We start from the raw sequence: 23355 nt of genomic DNA on the forward strand, positions 1-23355 counted from the left end.
TTTTTATATATAGTAGGGTGGGGGAAGATGGGACACTTAGTCAGACGAGATTTATTTTAAGTTTTCTTTTTACGAACCCCTATGTAAAGTGCTCATGACACGAATATCAAACTAAGTATAAAACAATACATCTTATTATAATACGTAGTCTTACCAACATTTACAGGCGAGAAACTTTATTTACGCGATAAATATAACGTTTTTAAGTGAAACAAATTAACTCCTCAGTTTGCGGCGTAAAATGATACCACTACCTTGTGATGTCAGCGCGAGAACGCTAGCCAGACAACAGCTGTAGATTTTATAGTGTTTATTTTGATTCGTAATGGAGGGCGATGACAGTTTTAAAGGCTTATCGGGTTTAAGCAGTTCTCTCGATCTCGTTTGCGAGATGGGGATAACTGGAAAAGATACACAGCATACAGACAGTTTATTGGCAGGACAAGAGTATGTTAGCTTTAGATTTGCTGACTCAAATCTTGCAGTTGTGTGTTTTTTTTTGTAAACACTCTGACCATTTTTACTTATACAAACAAAATAAAACTTTATAAAAACTTGCCAGATCATATTTGTAAACGCCTGAGACATAGTATTCAATAGAGAGAGTTTGACATGAAACGTGACACGTGATTTTTAACAGCACTATCTCTGTCTGGCTTTTCACATGAAGAGCTTAGAGGCAGCCTTGTCGTTTCATCGGTCAGTGTCTCTTCAACTTGTTATCTCTCTGGCAAATAGACTGAACGTTCTGCGATAAGCAGTATGAAGTTTGTATAATCCGAACAAAGTTCCTACCATAGGTTGCTTCCTGTGTGACTTTTCTGACAATGTAACCACCCTTCTTATACTTAGGATAGTGAATCCCATATACTGGTACACTATCCTTTGTGACAGCCCGGTGAGCATTCTCATTAAAGTGAAGAGCTGCTAAAGCTGTCCTGGAGGATAAATTTCAATTAAAATAAATGGAAAAATTTTTTAGCATATAACTATTTTAGTCAATAGTGGATAAGTTTACCTGCACCCCATGCCAAGAAAGGAAAAACAAATCAACTTGAAAACAAAATTATTTAATAGACTATGAAAAGCCTTAACAGTCAATGTTTTGTAAGGGGAAGAAAACTGAGCAATATCTTTTAGAAGCTGCACACAAACTTCTCCATTTGTACAGCAGCTTTTGTACCTAGAAAGTAAATAAATAAATACTCATTCTTAAAAATTTCAATACTGGTATATAAACAGTAAAATATTACATGGTTGAAGCCGAGCTTGCTGTCGTTTCTGGCCCTGAAAATCACCATGGAGGCATCTTGAGAAACGTCCCGAGAAGTCGTGATGTCGATTTTGTACATGGCTTACGATTAAACTTATCAACCACTAACTGACTATCGTCTGGAGGGGTGGAGACCACAGACCAGTAAAGATGGTTTATAATACTGGCCACCCAACCATTTAATCCCTCACAGCCTTTTCACCTGGCAGTTGATTTCAACTTTTTCTTCAATCCTAAAATGATGAATTTAAATATCGATACCTGAATTAGTTGTTTCATAAAAATATAATATTTATTAGCTCACCTTTAGCACTGTGCCGTATGTCAAACAAATGCTTGATATGAGGATGTTGATCTCGCAGATATATTTCTTTATAGAAACGTGTCTATCAGGTACAAAGTTCTGGATCCGCTGCAGAGACCTCGCCAATCCCTCCGGCTCCATGTGGTAGCTACCCCCCACTTCATTACTCTTTTGACACAAAAGCTATATCAGAACAGAACGAAGATATAATAAATTGCAAAATAGGCATTCATTTTTATGTTTACCTGGATGGTCTGTATGTCAACATCAGCTTTCATTCTTAAATCCATCATGGTGTAGGTCCCGTACTTGGCACTGTGTCCAGGAGAATCGGCACATCCATCACCACCACATACTATACCACCATCCTCTCCCTGCAAGGTGCTTAACATCCACATCTGTCTCTCCCTCCATAGCTGCATGGTTGCTGTGTGCAACACCATCTGTTGGTGGCGGAAAAATCTTCGGACAGAAATAACAGCTGTTCCCTTATGCTTTAAAAACCGTAGGACCTTCGAAGCAGTAACTCCTGCAAACAGAATGGCTGCAGACAGATGAATGTTACAAGCAGGTACTTTTCCAAAATTTGGCTGACTGTTCTATGTATTGGAGTGACCACAGTCTTTACATCTTAGAATAACACGCAACACGCTGTTCATGTTGAACGAAAGCATCAGAAAGAACCTGGAAAGTTTTAATTCAAATATATACATATAATAAATATTAATACATTAAAAACTGCATTTTCAGTAGTGTTTTAAGCCTGGAAAACTTTCTTGGTTCTTTGATTACTGTATAACTTGTATCAGGATGGACAGGGGCTTATTTGTATAATATCTAATCTGTGCTATCTTGGTTTTCAACAAAATGCATACACTGTTACTTAAAGAAATATTGGTTTGAACATGTGCACTTGTATTTTCTGTTTTTTACTGGACGCAAGTTCTAACTTTCTTGGGGGTGGAACTGGTGCTGACTCTGCCGCTCAAGACCTGCCCCGTCAAAACTGACATTGAAAGAACCTCCCGTACTTGTTATAACTGCAGCTATTTTATTTAATACCACTTCTGTTCTTTGTTATAACTAGCATTCGGTTTACGTGCATGCTGGGAACGGAGTCAAAACAATCTATTTCAAAATGTTCAGAACAAAGAACAGAAGTGGTATTAAACAAAATTCGCAAATCTCTCTTCAGTAAAAATCACAGTTTGCTCAAACTTTTCGCGCTACTGTTCTCCTGCTGACATCACAAGGTAGTGGTATCATTTTTACGCCGCAAACTGAGGAGTTGATTTGTTTCACTTAAAAACGTTATATTTATCGCGTAAATAAAGTTTCTCTAATAAGATGAATTGTTTCATACTAAGTTTTCATTAGGTAAAAGTTCATGTCATGAGCACTTTAATGTTACAGAAATTTTCGACAGTATTATCACGACTTTATAAAACGACCGTCAAAGCCGATTACTGTTGTTAAATATTAAAAAATGTGTAAAATAGAAACAGTATTTTTAAACAGGTAAAAAAATGCGAAATAGTAAGGTGCTAATTTTAAATGCTTGCCAAAGTTAAACCAAAGAAACTAGTACAACTTGTTAATTTCGATAGGTTAACTACAACGTGCAAAATACTGTTAATGTTAAAATATTTCAACTTGGTGTCCCATCTTCCCCCACATTGTAGTTTTGTATGTTTCTTTGCCAAACTTTGAAAGATTTGCTTTTAAATCAATAATTTATACCTCAGGGTTTATTCAAATATAATATACTGATGTAATAACAAGATAATATACGGAAAATATATTCGAAATTCAGTCATTTGCACTTGGAGATAATTTATAAGAAGTGGCTTGTGCGAAAAACAGTAGCCCATAGCAATACCCGATTTGTAGCAAAAATGTAAACTTTATTAATGGTTATTACAAGTTCATATACATTTGTAGGATACAATATTTATCAATTGATGTTCAACAGTACCCATTGTCATTCAAACAATACCAATTCTTCATACAATCATATAATGTATAGGTAACATGTTAAAAACTATAGCAGTAGGGCAAGAAAAGAATGTTTAAACTTGATTTTTAAAGCGTACAGTATTATTTCATGTTATTTACGTATATTTTCAATATTAAATACACTTATTAATCAAAACTAACAATGATTTTAAACTGTCCCGTCTTACCCTGTGTGTTTTTGAATTTGTAATATTACAACTGTTGTGCGAATCGCAAAATAACTCCTCATGTGTTTTAAACTGTTGTCAATTAATAAAGGAATGATAGTACTAATTCGTGGTATTACCCAAAAACAGTCATCTATTTTGAATTTGAAAATATTGGGCAATATGTGCTTAAGTGTCCCATCTTCCCCCATTGTATTATACCTTGTATATTGTTACTTGAGTGTTTGTTAGATTGTTGTGTTGTATGTTTATGTGGTGAAGCAACTTGAATATTTGTACAAATAGTCGATTCAGCTCAGTGAGGACTGCATGTAAACCATTGATAAAATATGACTTTAGTTCCTTTAATGCAGTTTATACACTGCAGATTAAACTTGAATATTTGTTTCAAGATGTATTCATATAACATGGTTTATAAATCTGTGCCAATCTACTATGATGTAACAACCATTGATTGTCATATTATTCATGGAATAAACATGTTTTTGTTGATGTAACAATATACTCACTTAAACAACAATCTTAATTATTGTTTGTTTTTCAGGATTTTGTCTTGGAGGAAATAGTTGATATAGACACTGATAGGAAACAGTATTGGGATCAGTATGATGAATTTTGGAAGCAATGACTTGATTTTTATTTTTTCCACTATTTTTACTTTCTTTATCATAAGAACACATTAAAAATATTTAAAATTAAAGAACCAATGACTTGATTTTACATTTCCTTCTATTTTAAAAATACATAAAGAATATTTAAAGACAAATGTTGAGAAAATCCTGATGACATAAACATTATTTCAAACAAAACCATGAAATATAAATATTGTTGCGTTTTCCAACATTTTAATTTCATTCCTTCCATAAAGTAACAAACTTCACTGAGCAGCATATTTGTTTATGCCAACATAAGATATCAACGCACATCTATGATAGAAAACCATGAAACATCATGTGTGCAACAAAATATGTGTCTAATTATCAATGTGCACATGAGCATTCTATTCACCCCTCTGCATTCACTCTTGCAAAATCTATTCACCCAGTTAAGAATACTGTTGTATATTAAGATTATAGTGACCACTGAGTTGTTCATTAAGTTTTAAAACTGATGAAAGAAATGATTTATTTTTATCTCCCCTCGATTTAATGTTTAACCATCCATTGTTTTGTTTGATGATGTCATAATCACCATTATCCCACATGATTATATATCAACAATCACGTTGTGATGGAACAAAAATGACTTTGATTAATTTGCGCTCTCTCTCTTGTTGTTCTATTGCCACGTTACTCAGTTTCCTTGTGTTGCTTTGCCGGTTGTACTGTAGTTAAGTTAGTGTATGCATTTAGTTTGTGTTTAATTACTTTGAAAGTTTGTTTTTATGTAGGTTACTATCAAACTATGTAGTTACGTACACGTTCCATTAGGCCTTTTTTTATAAATCAGCAACTAATCGTTTCATCTACTCCCACTAAAGTTTAATCATTTCGTTGATGTTTTGTTTTTTAATTAAACTTTTGTTTGTATCTTATTGACCACTGATATTATGTTCCCATGCTTACCGCATAATAATTCATATGAACTTTCTTGTATTTAGATGTGTTTGTAGCAACTTAATTACTTGCACCAATATTCTATTTTTAGATTAAAGTTTTTTATAACCCCCATATTTCCACCTTTATCATTGGTTTGTTTCATGTAATCTCTTACTATTTTCAGTAATTTGTTGTTTGTGATTTTTACCCAGAATAAAACAACGACAATCGTTATAACACAGGTGTTCTGTTTCATACACCACATGCCCGCTTACAAGTTACCACGTATCTAACTGTGTGGGCAATTATTTTTTGTATGACCGACAACTTGGACACAAATACAGATCACTTGGTTAGAAGAATTGTCGTTAAAGGGTCTAAACACACCCCACGTCACTTTTATTTTTTATGGTAAATTCATAAAGCGACTGTTTTATTGATTCCAAAAATACTTTGCTTATCAAAATTGGTCCAGTATAGGCGTAGATATTCGTCCTCAAACAGTGATCTCTACTACGAGCTTCGTGATTGTGACGTAGGAACGTACTAGTCACGTGACTGATTCGTTCGTAAAAGCGAAACCTGCGTTTTTTTTGTGCTTTTTTGCGTTTTTTTTGTTCTCTCGTTTTTTGCTAAAAACACTGCCTCTCGCCTTTCTCAGTGTTTCTGAATGAGAGCAGCCACGCTTCAACAATTTTGTGACGTGATTTGTCACGTGGGTAGTACACTTCTCCATTTTTTCGCCACGCAACTTTCAAATCAGTTTTATGAATTTCACGGTGTTTGAGCTGGAATATCTTTGGTTATACAGAACCGATTAAAACAAGTAAGGTGTCGTTGGAATTAGAAAAACACACTGTATCTATTAAAGCGATGTACATTTGAGTATGTTTAGGCCCTTTAAATGTACTGCCTAAGCACACGTATACCCACAATGGTAGTAACATCAAGCCTTTAAATTGAATTAGTTGTTGTAACTAGACCACCTTAGTAAACTAGACCACCTTACAAGTAATCATGTGTATCAGTTTCTAGGTGATCATTTTTATGGAGGAGTTGATTTCATTTTTAAGGTTTGGCTGTTAATTTGGACAACCCACTAGCGACCACTGGGTTGGAGCAATTGCCGTTAAGTGTCTTGCCCAAGGACACATACGCCCACAATGGTAGCAGCGACGAGCTTAATTCTATTAACTTTGAACTTGAGGCTGGCGCCCTAACCACTTTGGCACGGCGCCGGCAATCATGTTATTTATTCCGTGTTTTGTTGCGATTATTGATTATGTCCCTGTTTCTGGCTATTTCAAGTGCCTAATTATTAGTTACGTGTTGCTGTGGGTGCTACACGTGGTGATTGTGCACTTCTTGCATTTAGTACGCCATTCTTAAAAACTATAGAAACAGTTGGTTGAACAGTTTAAAGTGTTTAGTTCTACCACATTTCTTTTGCGCTAACCGTTTGAGTGTTTCTTGGTGTTTTATGACTCTTGATTCTAGGCGAATCTTATTAGGAGTTTTACATGAACAAAGTTTATAAAAATTGCTACAGTATATTTTAGCATGGTTTGCAAGAAAAGTGGTTTAACACAAACCAGAATCTGTTTTTACACCATACTGCCTAAAACAGGGCTTGGCAACCATGGAAAACTCGCCTATTTTAATAACAATTCAATAATCAAATCGAGAATAAAAATGTCAATGCCTAAAAACGGTAATGGTTGGCAGTGACACCAATTGCGCAAATTCCTCCAAGATATCGAAGGTAGAATCAATGCCTCTCACAAATATGGCAAACTGTGAAGTTTCTTTCGCATCGGTGCTTTTCTACAATTTTGCGGGGCGTAGGGTGCCGACCTTTGGCCTCAAGCAATAGGATCGTCGATGTAAAAATGCGTGCATAATATTATAGCAATGTTGGTGCTAACTTTACGTACAACGCACATTATTGCGATATAATAACAAAGTACAGGAGTCGCGTTCAAATACTCACGCCGAGTGTTGTATATTACTATATAAATACTTTACTATATAAATCGAAAACAAAACATTGAAATCAACGAATGCCTTTATTCTGCAATAATTACTTCCAAACGTTTGTGATTGTTTATAGAATTCCAGGGCTTGATTGTTTCGTTTGAATGCAAATACAAAGTTGTTGTCGTTAAACAGAAAGTGAAAGGTGTGTTGTTGTCGAATATAGTCGGCCTTACACAGAAATAAATTAAAGTTTTTGGCATTTGCTTGCCTGCTAATCCATGGTCGATTATCATTAAATTTAGGACTCAATATGAGGGAAGACGGGACACCTTTAGCACATATTATCCAAATATCCCGATCGTGTTTTAAACAATTAACAAAACTATGAGAGTCGGGAGGATACAGTTTTATAATTCTTTGTTTACTATAGAGAATGGAATCCTAATCAAAATGATCTGTGCATGACGTCGAGACGTCGGCACTTTATTTCAATTATAAGTGTCTGCAAGACACATAACTATAATTCAACTAAAATTAATAATCATAAAGTTTATAAAATCAAAATAATTTACACAAGAAATCCATTCTTTAAGTTGTCTGAATGTTCGAACGTAAACTCGTGCTTTCCAGTGTAGAACCCAATGCCTTGTATCCCAATTATGACTGCTTTCTTGTTCCCACAGTTCGCTGTACGTAGCACCGTTGCAGTTGTCCTGTAAAGTGCTAACATTTTATAACATACATGCGCGCCATGTCGTCTTATTGCATTTACTTGTGACCTCGTTCGGTGGTTGGAGCACTCGACTATAATTGACTAGAAAATAAGAGATTGAAATGTATAAAATATGAAACCCGTGCCATAACGATAACCGTGTTTTCCCACGCGGAGATAAATGCTCCATCTTTTTTAATTAGATTACCAAGATCAAACTATTTAAATTAATGAAGAGAAAATAAAATCGCGCCACAGGTAAAATTTACTGAAATAAATGCATCAAACAAAAGCGTTGGTTATAACGCATTCTAACACAAGCCAAGTAAACTGTGTCACACCCCATGACCCCTTAAACCTTTCCCCAATATTATATTACACACTAATAAACCATATACCATCATGGTTGAATCATAGTAAGGTTTTAAATTTCAATGCATATTGCAGGGTGAGGGGAAACAGCAACTTTCAACATATATTAAAATTGGGTCATCTCTTATCCCACATTGTTGTTTGTAATTAAATTAAAAACCATGCAACCGTATTAGTATTATTGACGTAAATATGACGTCGTACCCCTCGTTGGTGACGATACTGTTGTAAACACGTGATTCTCCAATATTAAGATGACCTTGAAAATAATCCAACGTAGCACGTGACATTGTAGCTGACCCACAGTAACCTCGGTTTATCTATGACGTAATAAAATCATTATAACAAATACCGGCCTAGTTTACGTCACAATACCAGCATTTCTCCGACGTTAACGAAATGTTCGGATGAATTTGAATTCCTCACGTGACTACGGACGATTGTTCCGCAAATAAACGGACGATTGTCTTCTTGATATTTCTATGTTAAAATAAAGATTAAAAATGACATAATTTAACAAAGTTTGAAGTAATATACCAAAACGATAGAAGTAGCGGTAAAACAATATTCGTTATATGAGGCGCCTAATGTAATAATAAAAGCACAAAACCTATTAAACAAAAATCTAAAATATTTTGTTTGTTTACCTCTTTGACGTATTTCCTCATTTTAACTGTGACGTCATAACTTAGAGCTTCCAAAATGCGAAAATTTTCCATCGACAACTTTTTTTGTAACTCGTAACAAGACACGATAACGTAATAAGCACCTCCGTATAACAAGTCAACCGTGACATTGACGTCATTATCTAGCACAAGTTGAATGTCTGCAAAACAAATACCTTATTAGAACTAACGTCAATTAAATACCGTTTCATGGCGGGGCAATGACAGTCGTTATAAAGCGGGTATTCGGATTTATACACCTAGTGCCTGCTTACCAGTTACCACGTATGTAACTTTGTGGGTGATTATTTTTTGATTAATTTAAAAAACAATCTCGCGTTGCATAACTATGATATATACACGAGTGTTCTGCTTTATAAACCTCGTGCTTGTTTACGAGCTACAGCTGCAACAAGGTGGTTATTCTATTGTTGCCGTGTAAGTACAATTAATACGGCATTACTATTCTACAAACCATGGAAGATAATATTTCAAACAATAATTACAAACCGACCGCTTGAATGAAGGTAACATGGAACACTTTCAAGTCGAACTTTCCCTGCCTTCCCATTGGTGCAATCGACATGACACGTCACAATACCACACGGACATTGGATATTAATCTTAGTTTCCGGTATTGTCATGTTAACCAAGTTTTTGTCAACCGCGTATCTGGCAAACGTAAATATCGTTCACGACTCCACGATTGCTATCGTAATGATAAATTAATGTTTCTCAGCCTTTCATGGTTCGTGGCCCTTTTCAAAGACACTCAACACCTGTAACCCGTTGCTCTATCAATAAACTTTGTTTCAACGTATTTACATTTGTTATTTTATTTACCACTTTGAAGCAACCAGCCATCTAAAACAAACGAAAATGAAGATATGACTAATCCCACCTTGCAAAGCAGGTCAATGCCTCCCCACACATAGGCAAGTACAGTGTTGCCGCAATAAAAATCACACCAAGATCAGCTTCGTCATCCGGCAACACTGGAAGAATACACGTCATGTATCGGTAACCCCGTGGTTCGTAACATAGAAACCTGAAAATCACGTCACTTGTTTAACACGTCACACCTGTGACGTCAATAAAGGTAAAGCTTACTCTCTGACGTAGTCCAGTTTCGTTGTGACGTATTCAAACCTTTCTTTGTAAGTTTTTCCCACGATTTCTGGTATTCCTGACGTAATAATACGCATAGGGGAACCCCCGCTGTGCATATCTACAGTAGTGATGACGTCACACATAACGTAACTTAATTTATCAGGTTAAACAACTGTCCAAGGATAAGTTATTTAACTATCTGAAAAAATAGTATGAGCAAACACATAAAATCAACACGACTGTAGCTTGCTGTTTAAAGGATTAATGGATTGTTGACATATAGTGCTTTTATTTCATGGTCACGAGGTGTATAAAATAAAACACTCGTGTCATAAAAACTTGTGCTATCTAATTTGCGACGATAAACAAGTTACCTTCCATGAACTGAATAAACAATAACTAATGCCACTAACATATGGTCTGCGAACAAATTAAACATTAACGAAGCGATTTGCAGCATATATGCTTTAAGCGCAAGTTATAAAATATCGATGAACAGACAATTTGTAAAATTCAAATAAAGACGCGGTTATTGGTTCCAGAAACAAATGTAGCTTACATACGTAGCAACTCGTAAACAGGCACAAAGTATAAACAACTGACAACAGAATAGCTATGTTATTGTTATAACGATTGCGGTTGCCCGCTCACGCAAGCATGAATAAGTTCCGTGCATTTTTAACTACCGTCAAAACTTAGTGAGTGATGCAGACCAGAGCCATAGAAATACCGAGTAGTCCAACCCATTGTTACGTAAAACCAATGTATATAACTACTTATATATATAGTTATATGTACATTGGTAAAACACAAATTGAACGGCAATTTGGGTCCAAAATAACACAGTAGGTATAGGGAAAATGTCTGCTTTTCGGTAAATTAAAGAAAAAACCTTAGCCTTAAAATAAATTTAAAAGTTGAAAAATGTAAAAAACATGTGTTATTTGTTTTCTGTGTCAAAAAAGTCAAAAAATAGAATTAGAAGCGGCTGATTTGCGACATTTTAGTCATTTAATGCGGCTAAATTTATACATTTTTTCCAAAAAATGTTTGGTAAGGTAAATAGAAGCTGTTTTACACCTTGCCACAAAAGGAAAACACAAACAAAACGTAACATGTTCGTTTAAACCCATTGCCAAAATCACTACTTTTGCTCTATTTTGGACACACAAAGACGGCAGTTGGACTACTCGGTGTTTATACGACTCTGATGCAGACCACACGTATAAACAGATAATGCACTTAATAATCAATAAGCTCGTGCCAAACTTAAAGATCGCTACGATATCTGTTAAAAAACGCCTTTTGCATCATAAGTCTATGCTTAAAATGTTGTCATGTGCCTAAAACTAACAAGAGAGCAGCGCACTTATAAATGTGCACGTAGGGTCTAGCCATTTAAAAAACACCTTGAATTAACAGGTGCGTATCGTACGCCGCAAAACGAGCAAATGCAAAAAATTAAACGACAACTTTTGCAGTGTATTTGATTCACAGATGAGAAGAAAGACAGAAAAGAAAGAGGGCGACTTCTCTCTAAATTACGCTATGTCTCTTCATACATTTTTGCGTACAAAACATCTGTCATGTTAAATATGTGTTGCAATATAATTAAAGAGTTCCATATCTTTTAAACACTCGACTACCTAACCCACGTTAACGTTAAAACGTCATAGTGTTTTAGGGGGTTTCCCCAATATTGAGTTCGGTCATTTTAGTTTCATTTCAAAGGTCGCGACAAAGTTAGCAATGTTTTGGTTTGCAACTTGCCTAATTTTATGCGGATCATGCAGTGTCGGTGAATACAGATGTGACGGTGTTGTCACGGTGTTACTATCATTTTTAAGATGTAACTTTCAACCATGCAACTTGTAACATATATTATATTGCTTTGTTATTTGTTACATTGATAAGTAGGACGACGTTATTCGTTAAAATATGACAGTGAGTATTAGTGAAGAATTCACGCTACAGGATAGGGCTTGTGTTAAAGGTAAAGTTTGGGTTTATGTGTTTTTGGAGGTAGGATTATTGGTGCTAGTGAAGAATCTTCGGATTACTATTTACAAGTTAACTTTATTCTGTTATATTGTTTGTAAACACCTTTTATCAAATAAGTTTTGTTCTTCTGTTTAATCGAAAAGCTCGCTATAACTATTATTCTTTAACCATAACTTTGTTTCTTCCTCTGTCTCGTGAACTTTTCCCTTCATTTTTACCCTGACTGGCTGACACAAGAGATTAAATATAAACACTCATTCATAGGGGTTCAGTTTAAAATGTAGTTTGGTTTGGTGCTGTTTGTATTCTTCAATCAACATGGGAGGGTTGTGTACACGATGTCGGCCACAAGTTCCGAAAGATGAAAACACTCTCGTAAAACATCATGGGAGCTTCTTACGCCCCAAAAAGACGATCAGTGCTGCTTTTTCTTACGGCGTAACATCAAATCATGAAACTGAGGCTATGTTAGAACACCTAGAGCCCCAACTACCCACCGTACTCAGCACTATTGATATTAATGCAGCCACAGAAGAAGACTTCATGACCCTGCCAAACATAACCAGGGTGGTTGCACACAACATTATTGACTACAGGCGACAAATAGGTGGCTTTCGACGGATAGAGGATCTGGTACTTGTGAATGGAATTGGAGCGGGGAAACTGGAAAAAATACGAAAGGAGTGTCATGTATCAAAAAGTTGCAATAACTTAGCTCAACTTTCTGTGCCTGAAAATATGACCCCTCCTTCCTATGTTAACATAAACACTGCAGCTGCTGATATTATTTCCACTGTGTCTGGGTTGACGGATGAAATTTCTGTTAAAATAGTCGAGTATCGTGTTTCAAACGGACCGTACCACCATATTAATGATCTTGTCGAACCTGCTCAAATAATTGATATCACAACACTACTTAGAGTTAAAAGCAAACTAAGGATCAATGAAAGTGGATTCCATTCACGGCAGGCTAGCAATGTATCTTCCAGGTTAAGGAATGGCTCGACCAGCAACTTCCAAGGGTTTGGTCCCGAGTGTGTTCTTTCTACTCGTGCCAAGATAGCTTCTCCACCCATGGTAATGGATGGGCGATCAGTCGTAAGGGTCGCCACATGGAACCTTCAGCACTGCAGTTGCGACAAGACAAGAAACCCAGGCGTGCGTGAAGTAGTTTGCATGACCATTTTAGAAAATGGGGTGAAAATACTTGGTGTGCAGGAGCTAGCTGATGAAAATGCTTTAAATGAAATTGTGAACGAACTGAACAATCCAACTCTGCCCAACATACAACGTTTCAAATCTACTTCCACTTGGAAGTGTTCTGTATTGCCAACTGCTGAAGGAAAGTTATTTCAAGGAACAGAATATAGTGGGTTTTTATGGGAAGAGTCCATTGTTGATTATAATAACAGTGCTTTAGTTAAGAAGTCTGTTGGTGGAAAAAAATTTGCAAGACAACCTATGTTAGGGTTCTTTAAAGTAAGTTCTTTTGAGTTTATATTAAAGTCGATAGTGTGGCGAATTTATGAACTTTGTTCAATAAATCTGGGATGACATTGCTGAAATGCAGTTACACTCATAGTTGTCAAACATAGGGAACCTCATTGATTAATGTGGTGAATGCAATGTACTTTGGCTCTGCTTGTTTGTATAGACACCTAACAGCAGGGTAAATCTGGGGTGACATTGTTAAAATGCAGTTACACTCATAGTTGTCAAACATAGGGAACCTCATTGATTAATGTGGTGAATGCAATATACTTTGGCTCTGCTTGTTTGTATATACACCTAACAGCAGGGTAAATCTGGGGTGATTGTTAAAATACAGTTACACTCATAGTTGTCAAACATAGGGAACCTCATTGATTAATGTGGTGAATGCAATGTACTTTGGCTCTGCTTGTTTGTATAGACACCTAACAGCAGGGTAAATCTGGGGTGACATTGTTAAAATGCAGTTACACTCATAGTTGTCAAACATAGGGAACCTCATTGATTAATGTGGTGAATGCAATATACTTTGGCTCTGCTTGTTTGTATAGACACCTAACAGCAGGGTAAAACTGGGGTGACATTGTTAAAATACAGTTATACTCATAGTTGTAAAAAAAAGAGGCACCTCATTAAATAATGTGGTGAATGCAATATACTTTGGCTCTGCTTATTTGTATAGACACCCAACAGCAGGGTAAAACCAATTTTGAGGTGTAAAACTAGAGTGATATATTAGATCTAACATGTCAGTTTCAAAATTTAGTTTATTAAAACTGCATTTATTATTAAACATTGCAAAAGTAACAAACAATAAGCTTTATGTTTAGGTTGGTAAGGTTGACTTGGTGTTGGTGAATCTACACATGGAAGATGAAGCTTCTGATGATCTTATGAGGTTTGGTGAGAATGTTAAGGATCTTCCAGAGATATTGGATGCTGTTGATCATCATCTTGATGAGGAGGAGAAAGTTGTTGTGATCTTGGGGGACTTTAATGTGGGACCTGATGAGACCGAGTTCGAAGCTTTGGGAGCGAAAAGTTACAAACCTGTTATACCATGCAACGTTCCGACTAATATAAATCGTAAAGATATGAAAGGTTCGCGTTGCCGTGACAACCTATGGCTCAACCAATCAGCAACTGCTCTCTACACCTCCGAGTGGAAGGTTGTACGAAACGGGCTGACCAACCCGTGGATCCCCGATGGTTGGAGTTGGGGTGGGGTGGTTTCAGACCACTGCCCCGCGTGGGTGCAGTTGTTTGTTGATCACGATTTAGAAGATAAATCATCCATTCTTGTTACAGATGGTCTCACTTTAAAAGTAGATTGTCCGCAGAATGATAAATAAGATTTAGGCTTTCCATCTTTAGTTTGTTGCATTCAACTTTATTCATATCAGGGTTTCTCAAGCTGTGCGTTAAAAACTTTTCTAAATAATAAGTATTTATACTAAAGTTAAAAAAAATAAATAAAATGTTTTGGCATGTTTTCTCAAAAGTTAAAATAAGTTTTTTTTTAATAAACTTTAGTTTGCAGCAAACAGGTGCTATGCCTCTAAAAGTTTGAGAACCTCCGATCATTTGTAAATATCCACCTGCAAAGTGTGGTTTTGCATACTTATTGTAAACATATTTATTTAGTTTTACCTAATTCTTTACTTCAAGCCATATAATGAAATCCTGTAGTTAGCAAAATATTTGAATCAAATTATATTCGATTGCTCCTGCAGTGTTATATCATAATGCCCAATTGTTACAAGTTCCATATTTGGGCAATTATTGCACTTTCATTTTAGAATCGTGTCTTGCCATTTTAATCTTTGTAGTTTAAAACTAATATGATTGGGTTATGGTGGTTAAATACCAATAGTGTCTTCAACTTATTTTTGAATCAAATTTGTCGTGAGGATTATCACTGTGGTTTTGCAGTCAGTTTGTTGAATAATACACCTAAGCGCGCCCATCATCTTATCAAATATTATTTCACATAAATGGACTTGTAGTAGTGTGACTTAAAACTTTATATAATGAGTTTCTTAACTTACCCTTTATGGACATAGCCATATTTGTCATTAAATGGATTGTAACTCGCAATGCTACCTTAATCAGCATATATTAATCGTGCAACTGCTATACTAGGTCTGCTCGGCTCTGTACAAAATAGAAACAAATTGTTTGTCTTAATTTTGCTCGCGTTTTCCTTGCCTTAATGGAAGATTATTGTTTCATTTTTATCGTGCTGAATTAAATTAAATTATAAGAGTTATTCTGCAGCATTTTTTTGTTCAGTAAGTATCTTCAAATATGTTAAAGATTTAGCAAAGATCAGATTAATTAAAGCAATGAAGAGACCGCATCAGCAACAAAGTTACAGTCGTTAAAACATCCTGTGGGTGAACTACTGAAGGAAAGCAGTTATACACAACACACTCACAGTAACCAGTAAGTAATTGTTAATTAGAACAAACGTAAAAATGTTAATATCGCAACAATATTGTAGTTCCAGATATCCATGACATTAAATCATCAGTTTAATCTTACAAACAGACGGTTTTGAAGAGGTTTTTTAGAAGGTGTGTAAGGCATATTTATATAAAAACTATAAAAGGTTGGGATTTAAATAAGTGACCGATGTCATTTTAGGCAAAATATATATAACTTATAGAAAACAATTAGTTGAAACGTTTATTGTTTCATATTTTGTAGCACTTGGCCCTGACTGTCACTTGACTTTTATGTTCTAACTTGGCATTTATTACTAAGTTTGACTTGGTATTCTTTATGTGTTGTGTTGTACTTTGTACTCCAATATTGACTTAATACAAAGGATCATACGGTATGGTTTATTAAGTTTGAATCATCAGCTGTAGTAATTGTACAAAAGCCATAATAATACGTCCATTAAGTTAAATAAATACAGTGCAATAAAGATAAAGAAGGGTGGATTATAACACTTGTAATGTGCATAGCATTATTTTGTGTATGGTTAAAGTAACAACTATTGTGTGTTAGGTTGTGAGCACATGTGTAAAACATAATAATCCATATTTAGCAAGCCCAATGTGAGAATTTTTATATTACGTGTGATCTAACCTACGTCTAAACATATTCCACACCTACCTAACATATATATTGTACTGGGGGGTATGATGGGATACCATAGGCACCTAAAATCCATTAGTTAATTGTGTTTTTAACAATTAACAACGGTCTTTTTCGTGTGAATCATATACAGCTGTAAATATTCTTTGTTAACTACCAAATGGACGATAAAATAGAATGAAAACGTTTTTCTTTTTACCCCACACTACTATATATTTGTCACCCAGTGATTACAAAACATAGGCCATTGGCAACAGAGGTCAGGCCACAAATAGGCAACAGAGGTTAGGCCACTAATTAGGCCACAAAGCCTTAACAGCACACATAACCACCAAGTAAAGTAATGTATCCCATGCAATATTGAAGGTGCTCTCCCCATTTTTAATAGAATATTTGGGCAATATTTTAAAATTTGGCAACAAAAAAGCACATGGTGAACTTAAAAATTAAATAAACACAAGGTTATAAAATAAGTTACCAGATATAAAAATAAGTTACCATTCAACACAAGGCAATAAACTAATTATTGTTTGTAGGTTCGTAATACATGCAATCCATTCTACCCTATATGAGTGAGGTCTACAGCAAGGCATATAACGAAACTGAAAACACCCATGAAGCTACTCCCGCATTTACCAATGGCCTCCAACAGTCTATCACAAAAACTTATCATGCTAGGAATGATAAATAAAGAATTCAGGTAATCAAGCGCCATGGCATAGTTGATTAGCGCATATGCCTTTAACCCAGAGGTGATGGGTTCAGGAAAAAAGTCCCCCCCAAAACTAATCACCCAAAAAGTTACATACATGGTAACTCGTAAACTACGAGTTGTATGCAAAAGAACATCCAGGATAAGCAAGTTACATTCATTCATTTAGGTAAACAGGTCAAACATAATGTGTATACAGTAAACATAAGCCGTTATTGTGTATAGTTACAAATAAAGTAGGACATTAGATATCTTAAAATAAATATTTTTCAGCAAGTTATGAAGTATTATAAGTTGTGTAAAAGGCAATAAGAAACGGGGATGTGAAATACTGGTTGAATATGAACCATGTGTAAGAAACAGTGGATGGCTTGAAGCACAAACTTGTCAATTATGTTTATGTGGAAGTTATACAAACATTGCTCACAGGCGAGCTATCTTCTATTCATCGTTAACTTTCTTCCAAACCAAATGAGCTGACGCTACGTCTTCAATTGCCATCCCTGTGTTCAAACAACTTATGAACAAATGTCACCATATTAAGCATAAGGGAACAATTGCGATATATTTTGCGAGTCAACCATTAGTCTGTATATTAAGTAACATAATATTCTCCAAGTGCTACTAAATATACACCAAACAAAATATAGTCCAATTAATAGTGTACCAAAAAAATAACGGGGTACCAAAAAAGGGATATTATATATGTTTTTCTATTAACTAGCCCTTCTTCGTATAGAACCAAATAATACAAGCCGATAAAATGCAAAGGAATGGAATTGTGCTATCTGTGACTTGGGTTGTGGTCTCTTACACTGCGAATCTCACAAATTAGACTTCTATATATGTTGTTGGTGCTAGGTAATGTTATATGCCTGAATCATCAAGCAAGGTCTGAACAAAGCAGAATCAATTCAGCCACGACAAATAACTGCATCAAATCTATTGTAAAATTACTTAATTGTAACGAGAGTAACCATATGTTTATACAAAGCATTTACCTAACGACTTGAATATTGTTTTCTTGTTTCTATCAACTTTACATCTTCCATCAATTACTTCTCCTATCTCTCCATTGATCAACTTCTACAAGATGAATAACGTTACATAATACCAGTGATTGACACAGTGGTTGGAAATTGTATCTTAACCCGCGGGTACGGGGATTGAGTCTCAATGCTGCTATTGTTGGTGTGTGTGTCCTTGAGCAAGACACTTAACAATAATTAATCCAACAATCCGTACATAGAAAAATGAACAATTCCCATAAAAAAATATTTCTTCAGCAAAAGTTACTAAGTCAAATAAAAGTTACATAAGATACAAGGCTTGTCGTTGCTACCATTGTAGGCATTAGCGGTAATTGCTTCATTCAGTGGTCACTAATAGATTGTCCAAATTGTCAGCCGTATATATTCAAGTAATGTTTGAATAAAGGAGTTGTCACCTTTGGTCGGCACATGATGATGTCACCAGATTCCTTCAAAGCACCTTCTCTACTATCCACATAAAGCTCACACTGGTTCATGCATTCATCATCCATTTCTCTCCATGTTGGTCTACAAGCACCAACACCTATGTGTGAAAATAACATCAGTTATATATACTGTGGACATTTATTCTTACTTTTTATAAGAAATGTTACTAATTGTGAAGGAAAGTTTTGGCAATTAGTTTTATGATCTTTAAACAAAGGCTGTTTCAACTGCCATACAGTGAAACACCATTAGGGTTTACCGTTAAAGGTTTTGCACAAGGACACATACGCCCACAATAGTAGCACCATAGAGCCTTGAACCTGTAACCACTGGCTTACGGGCAATTGCTAACCCTTGTGACACGGTGACTTAAGTTTCAATGCAAGGTTTTATACTTTAACAGATAATTAAAACTGTATTATTGCTTACATAGGTATTGCTAGTAAGACTTTATAAAATTATTGCTGATGTTTTTTTTACAGCTTCCAGAATCAAAAAGCATGGAAATCACAATCAAACAATTTATTGATCTTTATAAAAACTACAACCAATACAGCATTATATAAGCAATTGACTTATGAATCACAATCACACAAGAATTAACGCTACACCAGGTAATTGATATTCCATATTCCTTACTGTTAATATGCACCCCATCTTTCAGCCATCTTCCGTACAAAATAGGAGTTGTGGATAATGTTACAGTAACAATAACATCGGCCTTGGAAGCCGCTTCTTCTGCGCTTGAACAAAACCGAACACTTTTACAATGTTTGGATATTTCTTCACACAGTTTCTTCCCATTGCTTGCTGTTCGATTCCAAATGATAACCTTAATGATAAAATACAAAGATTTCAGTTATATCATGATGTTAATTTATTGTTTCAACATTTTGTTGTGCAACGACAGTCGTTATAACACAGGTGTTTCATTTTATTCACCTCGTGCCCACTTACAAGTTAGGCCTACAACACTGACATATGTAACTTTGTAGGGGATTATTTTCCTGTATGGTTGACAATGTAAACAACCCATGAGTGTAAGCAAATACCTCTTCAAACTTGTGGAGATGATTCAAGGCATAAAAATGACTTTTGGCTTGTGCTCCCGCTCCAAAAATGGCCAGGACTTTTGCATTGTCCGGTGCAAGGTACTAATAATATCAACTAAAGTTAGAGGTAGTTTGTGAACTATGAAATTCTGTTGTTGTTGCGAACAACATTAAGTTATATTAAAAATATAAAAAAATGTAATTTTTTTGCATCTTCTGCAATCTTCTTAATGTTTAGGATTTATTTATTATTTGTGGGTGAGGTCCTTGTCAAGGACCTGGGATTTAGGCCACATTTGACCCATTACGTCGACACCCGGAAAACCCATTTCAGTCTTTCATGCGACAGGTGCGGCTCAATCTCGGCTTCTAAAAAAAACACTGAGTCATGGCGTCAGAGAAAAATAATTCGGTTTGCTGTGGCATGCCCTGACAGCAGTTAAAAATTAGGTGCAAAATTTTTACTAAAAGAACTATTTTTAATATAAGTTATATAACTATGAAATTATTTAGAAAAATGTCAAAAATTATGGTTAGTTACTTTAGTTGCGACTGCAGATGTGGCAGCGGTCCTCATGTCCGTAATCACTTCAGCTTCCATTGTCTAAACACAAGGGGAATATTATTACAAAGCTGTTACCATTGTAGGTGTATACGCCCTTATTGGTGTATACAAATGAATTGTTCAAATTATAACAACAGAATCACATATGTGGTAACTCATTAAGGTATATGAATAACTTAGAACACTTGTCATAAACCTTTCCCCACCATGAAGAAATAAATATTCAAGATTCCTATGTTTAATACAGTGTGTTATGGTTCTATACGTAATACACATTTATTACAACAAAATATATACAGAGACACAAGGTGCAAACCTTGCGTGGGCAGACAACAAACCCTGCACACTGCATTAATCAGTAAACATTACGACCAATGAGTTAGATTTGTTTCATGAAATGCATATCTAACTATCCCTGCTTCCCCTGCATTGTAAAACAATTTGGTGTCTATAGATTATTTTCAAACAGTTAGGTCTCTATGGGAAAACTTATACTGTTGCATATGTGAACATAGGTTATTTATACAATCACCCACTGCTAATAAAAGTCCAGTTCTTGCTTGCATGTACAGGATTGTGGTTGCATGTGTTGGAAGCCCGTTTTCGCCGTTGTTTGGATATAATGAAACAACTTTCATGGCAAACGTGTCTTCTTCCTTGTCATAAGCAGGCATTATTGCAATGAACCTGTGGTTTATACAGATATTGTAAGTAAAGACTCCGTATGGGTGAGAATGAGATCATAGTGTGCGTCAGGGGACCTGGACTTATTAACCCAACATACAAAGTTCTATTTATTTGCACTTTCTTCTATATGGATAAGTTTTTAGTGAGACACGGCATGCGACTTGGGTTTAAGGTCAAAAGGCCCACTACCCTAAGATTATTACTTACTATCTTATGCAAGTTATGTTTATGTCCATACACCTCACTATTAAGAGTGACAATATGGATATCCAATAGTCTACTGATTGCAGAAGATTCCCCAAATAATTGTTTCTTTTTTATAGCCCTAAGTATGATAAAGTGGCTTGCCCAAATTAAGCCATTAACATGCATTATTTACAAAATACACCTCATGCTTGCTGCCAACATGCTCACCCTTCATGTTTTTCCACCTTCACAGTTGACCGGACGGGTTGTTGTATTTTTCCCCGAGAAAAACTAACAAGACATCTTTCTATGGCTGGGATGAGTTCTTCATATTTTAACACCTTCCTTACAGTGCTAGTGGTGATTATTTTGATGCCGGACATTTTATTCAACACCTCATAATTCCCTTAAATAAGATAACACTGAATGATTATTAAATTGCACAAAGAATAACACAGCAAATTGAACAACAATTTTTGCAATACACAGCTAATATAATATAACACTTTTATGGCATTCTTGAGACTAATACATGATTAGCGTTATCAGGTACAGCTTATGGATTAATTATATTGTTTATTTCTTGGCTTTAAATAGTTGCTGAACTGTTTAACACACACAGTGTGAATCGAAAAATATTGAATGTTAATAAACGAAAACTGCCTCAAATTACAGCAATGAAAGTCAGAAAAGTGAACCAGGGTGAAAGGATTGAATAATTGCAACACTGTTTCATGGTAATGTAAAGTAAAATCATTGGAATGTTAATCAAATCATTGTTATATTGTTCATAGTTCATTTATACCTAAATGGAATATTCTTAGGTGTGTTTGTCATTGAGATTCATGATGATTGAAAATTACTTTTTGCACTCATGTTTTATCTGACAAGACATTTATTTAGACAAAACATTGTCGCAATACGCTTAACAAATTTTACCATACAATTTTTAAAGCATTAAATCATGACTCACAGACACTTATTCAAAGGTTTCATTTCCAGCCAATGCTTGTTTCAAAGCTTCTTGCCTGCTCTGAAAAATCTCTGGATGCTTAGATTTGACCTTAGCAAGCTTGGTGCTATGATCTTTGGCCAGAAGTTCTTTCCTTTCCTCTAACTCTAAGCGTTTCTGTAGCTTTACTTGGTTGAGGTTTTCCATTTCTTTTAGCTGTTCTGCACATACACTGTGCTGTTGGCATATGCTTTCAAACGCTGTAATTACGGTACATACTTCCTCAAAGGAGCCTTCCAAACGTGCAATATTGGTAGATATGTTTTCAACATCATCTAACATATTAACCAAACCGTTAATATGCTTACACAACTTTTCTATATGAATACCATTATTTGTAACTCTTCCGTACGCTTCTTTAACCAATACGTCCACTTTTTTAGCTTTAAATGCGGCAGAAACCGCATTTTCGTGAAGCATTTTCCAATCCTGTTGATATTTATTTAATAATTCGTCTCCAGCCTTCATTTGAACTCGTTTTCTTGCACCTATACCCTCCATCGTTTGCTGCCTTGTTTTGTTGTTTTTGTGTCGTGCAACCTACTATAGGGGATTCCCCATCCACGCGGGAATTAATTAGCAGGCACGTGTTTTGTGTAGTTTCGGATTTGCTGGTTTCCCAGTTAAATCTGTAGTCTGCTGTTTATCGTTGATTTCCTATATTGCCGAATAATGTTTCTAAAATATTACGCACTCCTAAAAACATTTCGTATTTCTACCAAGTATACAGGTTCGTGTAATTCAGTATCTCCTTTTTTTAAAACTTTTTAGCAAATACATATATTTCATTGTGTTTATCTCTTTAATGCCTACAACTTCTTAAATTTCTGTTTTGTGTGAATAAATAACGTCACACTTTGACAGCTCATAGTTACAAGATAAAACATAAAAGCTCTTAAATCCCTAGTCTAATTTTGTGCCTTGTTATATAA

At 35.3% G+C, this 23355-nt stretch overlaps 6 protein-coding genes across 23 annotated transcripts in view; 2 read left to right on the top strand and 4 right to left on the bottom strand.

Moving 5' to 3' along the window:
- Positions 1–5537, top strand: part of LOC149729237 (uncharacterized) — a 76305-nt gene extending 70768 nt beyond the window's left edge. For all 13 annotated transcript variants that reach the window (XM_089886338.1, XM_089886341.1, XM_089886328.1 and 10 more), the window contains one exon: positions 4305–5537. In XM_089886338.1, the coding sequence (XP_089742464.1) occupies positions 4305–4388 (84 nt within the window). In that variant the 3' untranslated portion in view covers positions 4389–5537. The remainder of the gene's footprint in view (positions 1–4304) is intronic.
- LOC149729242 (uncharacterized) lies at positions 2–6192 on the bottom strand. Of its 5 annotated transcripts, XR_016385821.1 has the most exons (5): positions 6051–6192; positions 1578–5625; positions 1254–1506; positions 1019–1183; positions 299–938 (listed from the first exon to the last, which is right to left on the bottom strand). XR_016385821.1 is itself a non-coding variant. In XM_089886362.1 (4 exons), the coding sequence occupies exons 1-3, from the start codon at positions 2018–2020 to the stop codon at positions 1501–1503; spliced, it is 387 nt and encodes a 128-aa protein (XP_089742488.1). In that variant the 5' UTR covers positions 2021–4253; the 3' UTR covers positions 5–1183; positions 1254–1500. The 5 variants fall into 5 exon arrangements, 4 of the variants coding, with proteins under 4 accessions (XP_089742486.1, XP_089742489.1, XP_089742488.1 ...); XM_089886362.1 differs by lacking the exon at positions 6051–6192 and having other exon boundaries at positions 5–1183; positions 1578–1760; positions 1823–4253; XM_089886360.1 differs by lacking the exon at positions 6051–6192 and having other exon boundaries at positions 2–1183; positions 1254–1760; positions 1823–4259.
- Positions 6193–7345: 1153 nt separating this feature from the next.
- Positions 7346–10362, bottom strand: LOC149729243 (trans-L-3-hydroxyproline dehydratase-like). Of its 2 annotated transcripts, none has more exons than XM_089886353.1 (7): positions 10135–10362; positions 9926–10072; positions 9539–9696; positions 9007–9185; positions 8735–8839; positions 8564–8679; positions 7346–7998 (listed from the first exon to the last, which is right to left on the bottom strand). In XM_089886353.1, the coding sequence occupies exons 1-7, from the start codon at positions 10275–10277 to the stop codon at positions 7800–7802; spliced, it is 1047 nt and encodes a 348-aa protein (XP_089742479.1). In that variant the 5' UTR covers positions 10278–10362; the 3' UTR covers positions 7346–7799. The 2 variants fall into 2 exon arrangements, with proteins under 2 accessions (XP_089742479.1, XP_089742480.1); XM_089886354.1 differs by having other exon boundaries at positions 7346–7988; positions 10135–10361.
- Positions 10363–11837: 1475 nt separating this feature from the next.
- On the top strand, positions 11838–15895 carry LOC149729244 (endonuclease/exonuclease/phosphatase family domain-containing protein 1-like). The gene is made up of 2 exons (XM_089886347.1): positions 11838–13614; positions 14457–15895. The coding sequence occupies exons 1-2, from the start codon at positions 12454–12456 to the stop codon at positions 14976–14978; spliced, it is 1683 nt and encodes a 560-aa protein (XP_089742473.1). The 5' UTR covers positions 11838–12453; the 3' UTR covers positions 14979–15895.
- A 558-nt stretch (positions 15896–16453) lies between these two features.
- On the bottom strand, positions 16454–21806 carry LOC149729245 (ketimine reductase mu-crystallin-like). Its single transcript, XM_089886355.1, has 8 exons — positions 21640–21806; positions 21075–21225; positions 20515–20577; positions 19974–20075; positions 19561–19753; positions 18891–19018; positions 18445–18529; positions 16454–17946 (listed from the first exon to the last, which is right to left on the bottom strand). Exons 1-8 carry the CDS (start codon positions 21792–21794, stop codon positions 17885–17887), a joined length of 939 nt encoding a protein of 312 aa, XP_089742481.1. The 5' UTR covers positions 21795–21806; the 3' UTR covers positions 16454–17884.
- An 11-nt stretch (positions 21807–21817) lies between these two features.
- LOC149729246 (dysbindin-like) lies at positions 21818–22945 on the bottom strand. The gene has a single exon (XM_089886357.1). It carries the CDS (start codon positions 22922–22924, stop codon positions 22391–22393), a length of 534 nt encoding a protein of 177 aa, XP_089742483.1. The 5' UTR covers positions 22925–22945; the 3' UTR covers positions 21818–22390.
- Between the last annotated feature and the right edge of the window lie 410 nt (positions 22946–23355).

This window comes from Ciona robusta, chromosome 10 (genome assembly GCF_009617815.1).
Source record: "Ciona robusta chromosome 10, ASM961781v2".
NCBI classification, from domain to species: domain Eukaryota; kingdom Metazoa; phylum Chordata; class Ascidiacea; order Phlebobranchia; family Cionidae; genus Ciona; species Ciona robusta.

Bases quoted from the DNA above. Each gene is read 5' to 3' on its own strand.
- LOC149729242 (XM_089886360.1), bottom strand. From the start codon at position 2,020: ATGGTGTTGCACACAGCAACCATGCAGCTATGGAGGGAGAGACAGATG. The intron at 1,761-1,822 runs GTAAACATAAAA...GTTCTGATATAG, and splicing joins TTGACATACAGACCATCCAG to CTTTTGTGTCAAAAGAGTAA.
- LOC149729243 (XM_089886353.1), bottom strand. From the start codon at position 10,277: ATGTGTGACGTCATCACTACTGTAGATATGCACAGCGGGGGTTCCCCT. The intron at 9,697-9,925 runs GTGGGATTAGTC...TACGTTTGCCAG, and splicing joins GCATTGACCTGCTTTGCAAG to ATACGCGGTTGACAAAAACT. The intron at 8,680-8,734 runs GTATTGTGACGT...ATTACGTCATAG, and splicing joins TTAACGTCGGAGAAATGCTG to ATAAACCGAGGTTACTGTGG.
- LOC149729244 (XM_089886347.1), top strand. From the start codon at position 12,454: ATGGGAGGGTTGTGTACACGATGTCGGCCACAAGTTCCGAAAGATGAA. The intron at 13,615-14,456 runs GTAAGTTCTTTT...CTTTATGTTTAG, and splicing joins CTATGTTAGGGTTCTTTAAA to GTTGGTAAGGTTGACTTGGT.
- LOC149729245 (XM_089886355.1), bottom strand. From the start codon at position 21,794: ATGTCCGGCATCAAAATAATCACCACTAGCACTGTAAGGAAGGTGTTA. The intron at 20,076-20,514 runs GTAACTAACCAT...TGATATTATTAG, and splicing joins CATCTGCAGTCGCAACTAAA to TACCTTGCACCGGACAATGC. The intron at 19,754-19,973 runs GTATTTGCTTAC...TTTATCATTAAG, and splicing joins ATCTCCACAAGTTTGAAGAG to GTTATCATTTGGAATCGAAC.
- LOC149729246 (XM_089886357.1), bottom strand. From the start codon at position 22,924: ATGGAGGGTATAGGTGCAAGAAAACGAGTTCAAATGAAGGCTGGAGAC.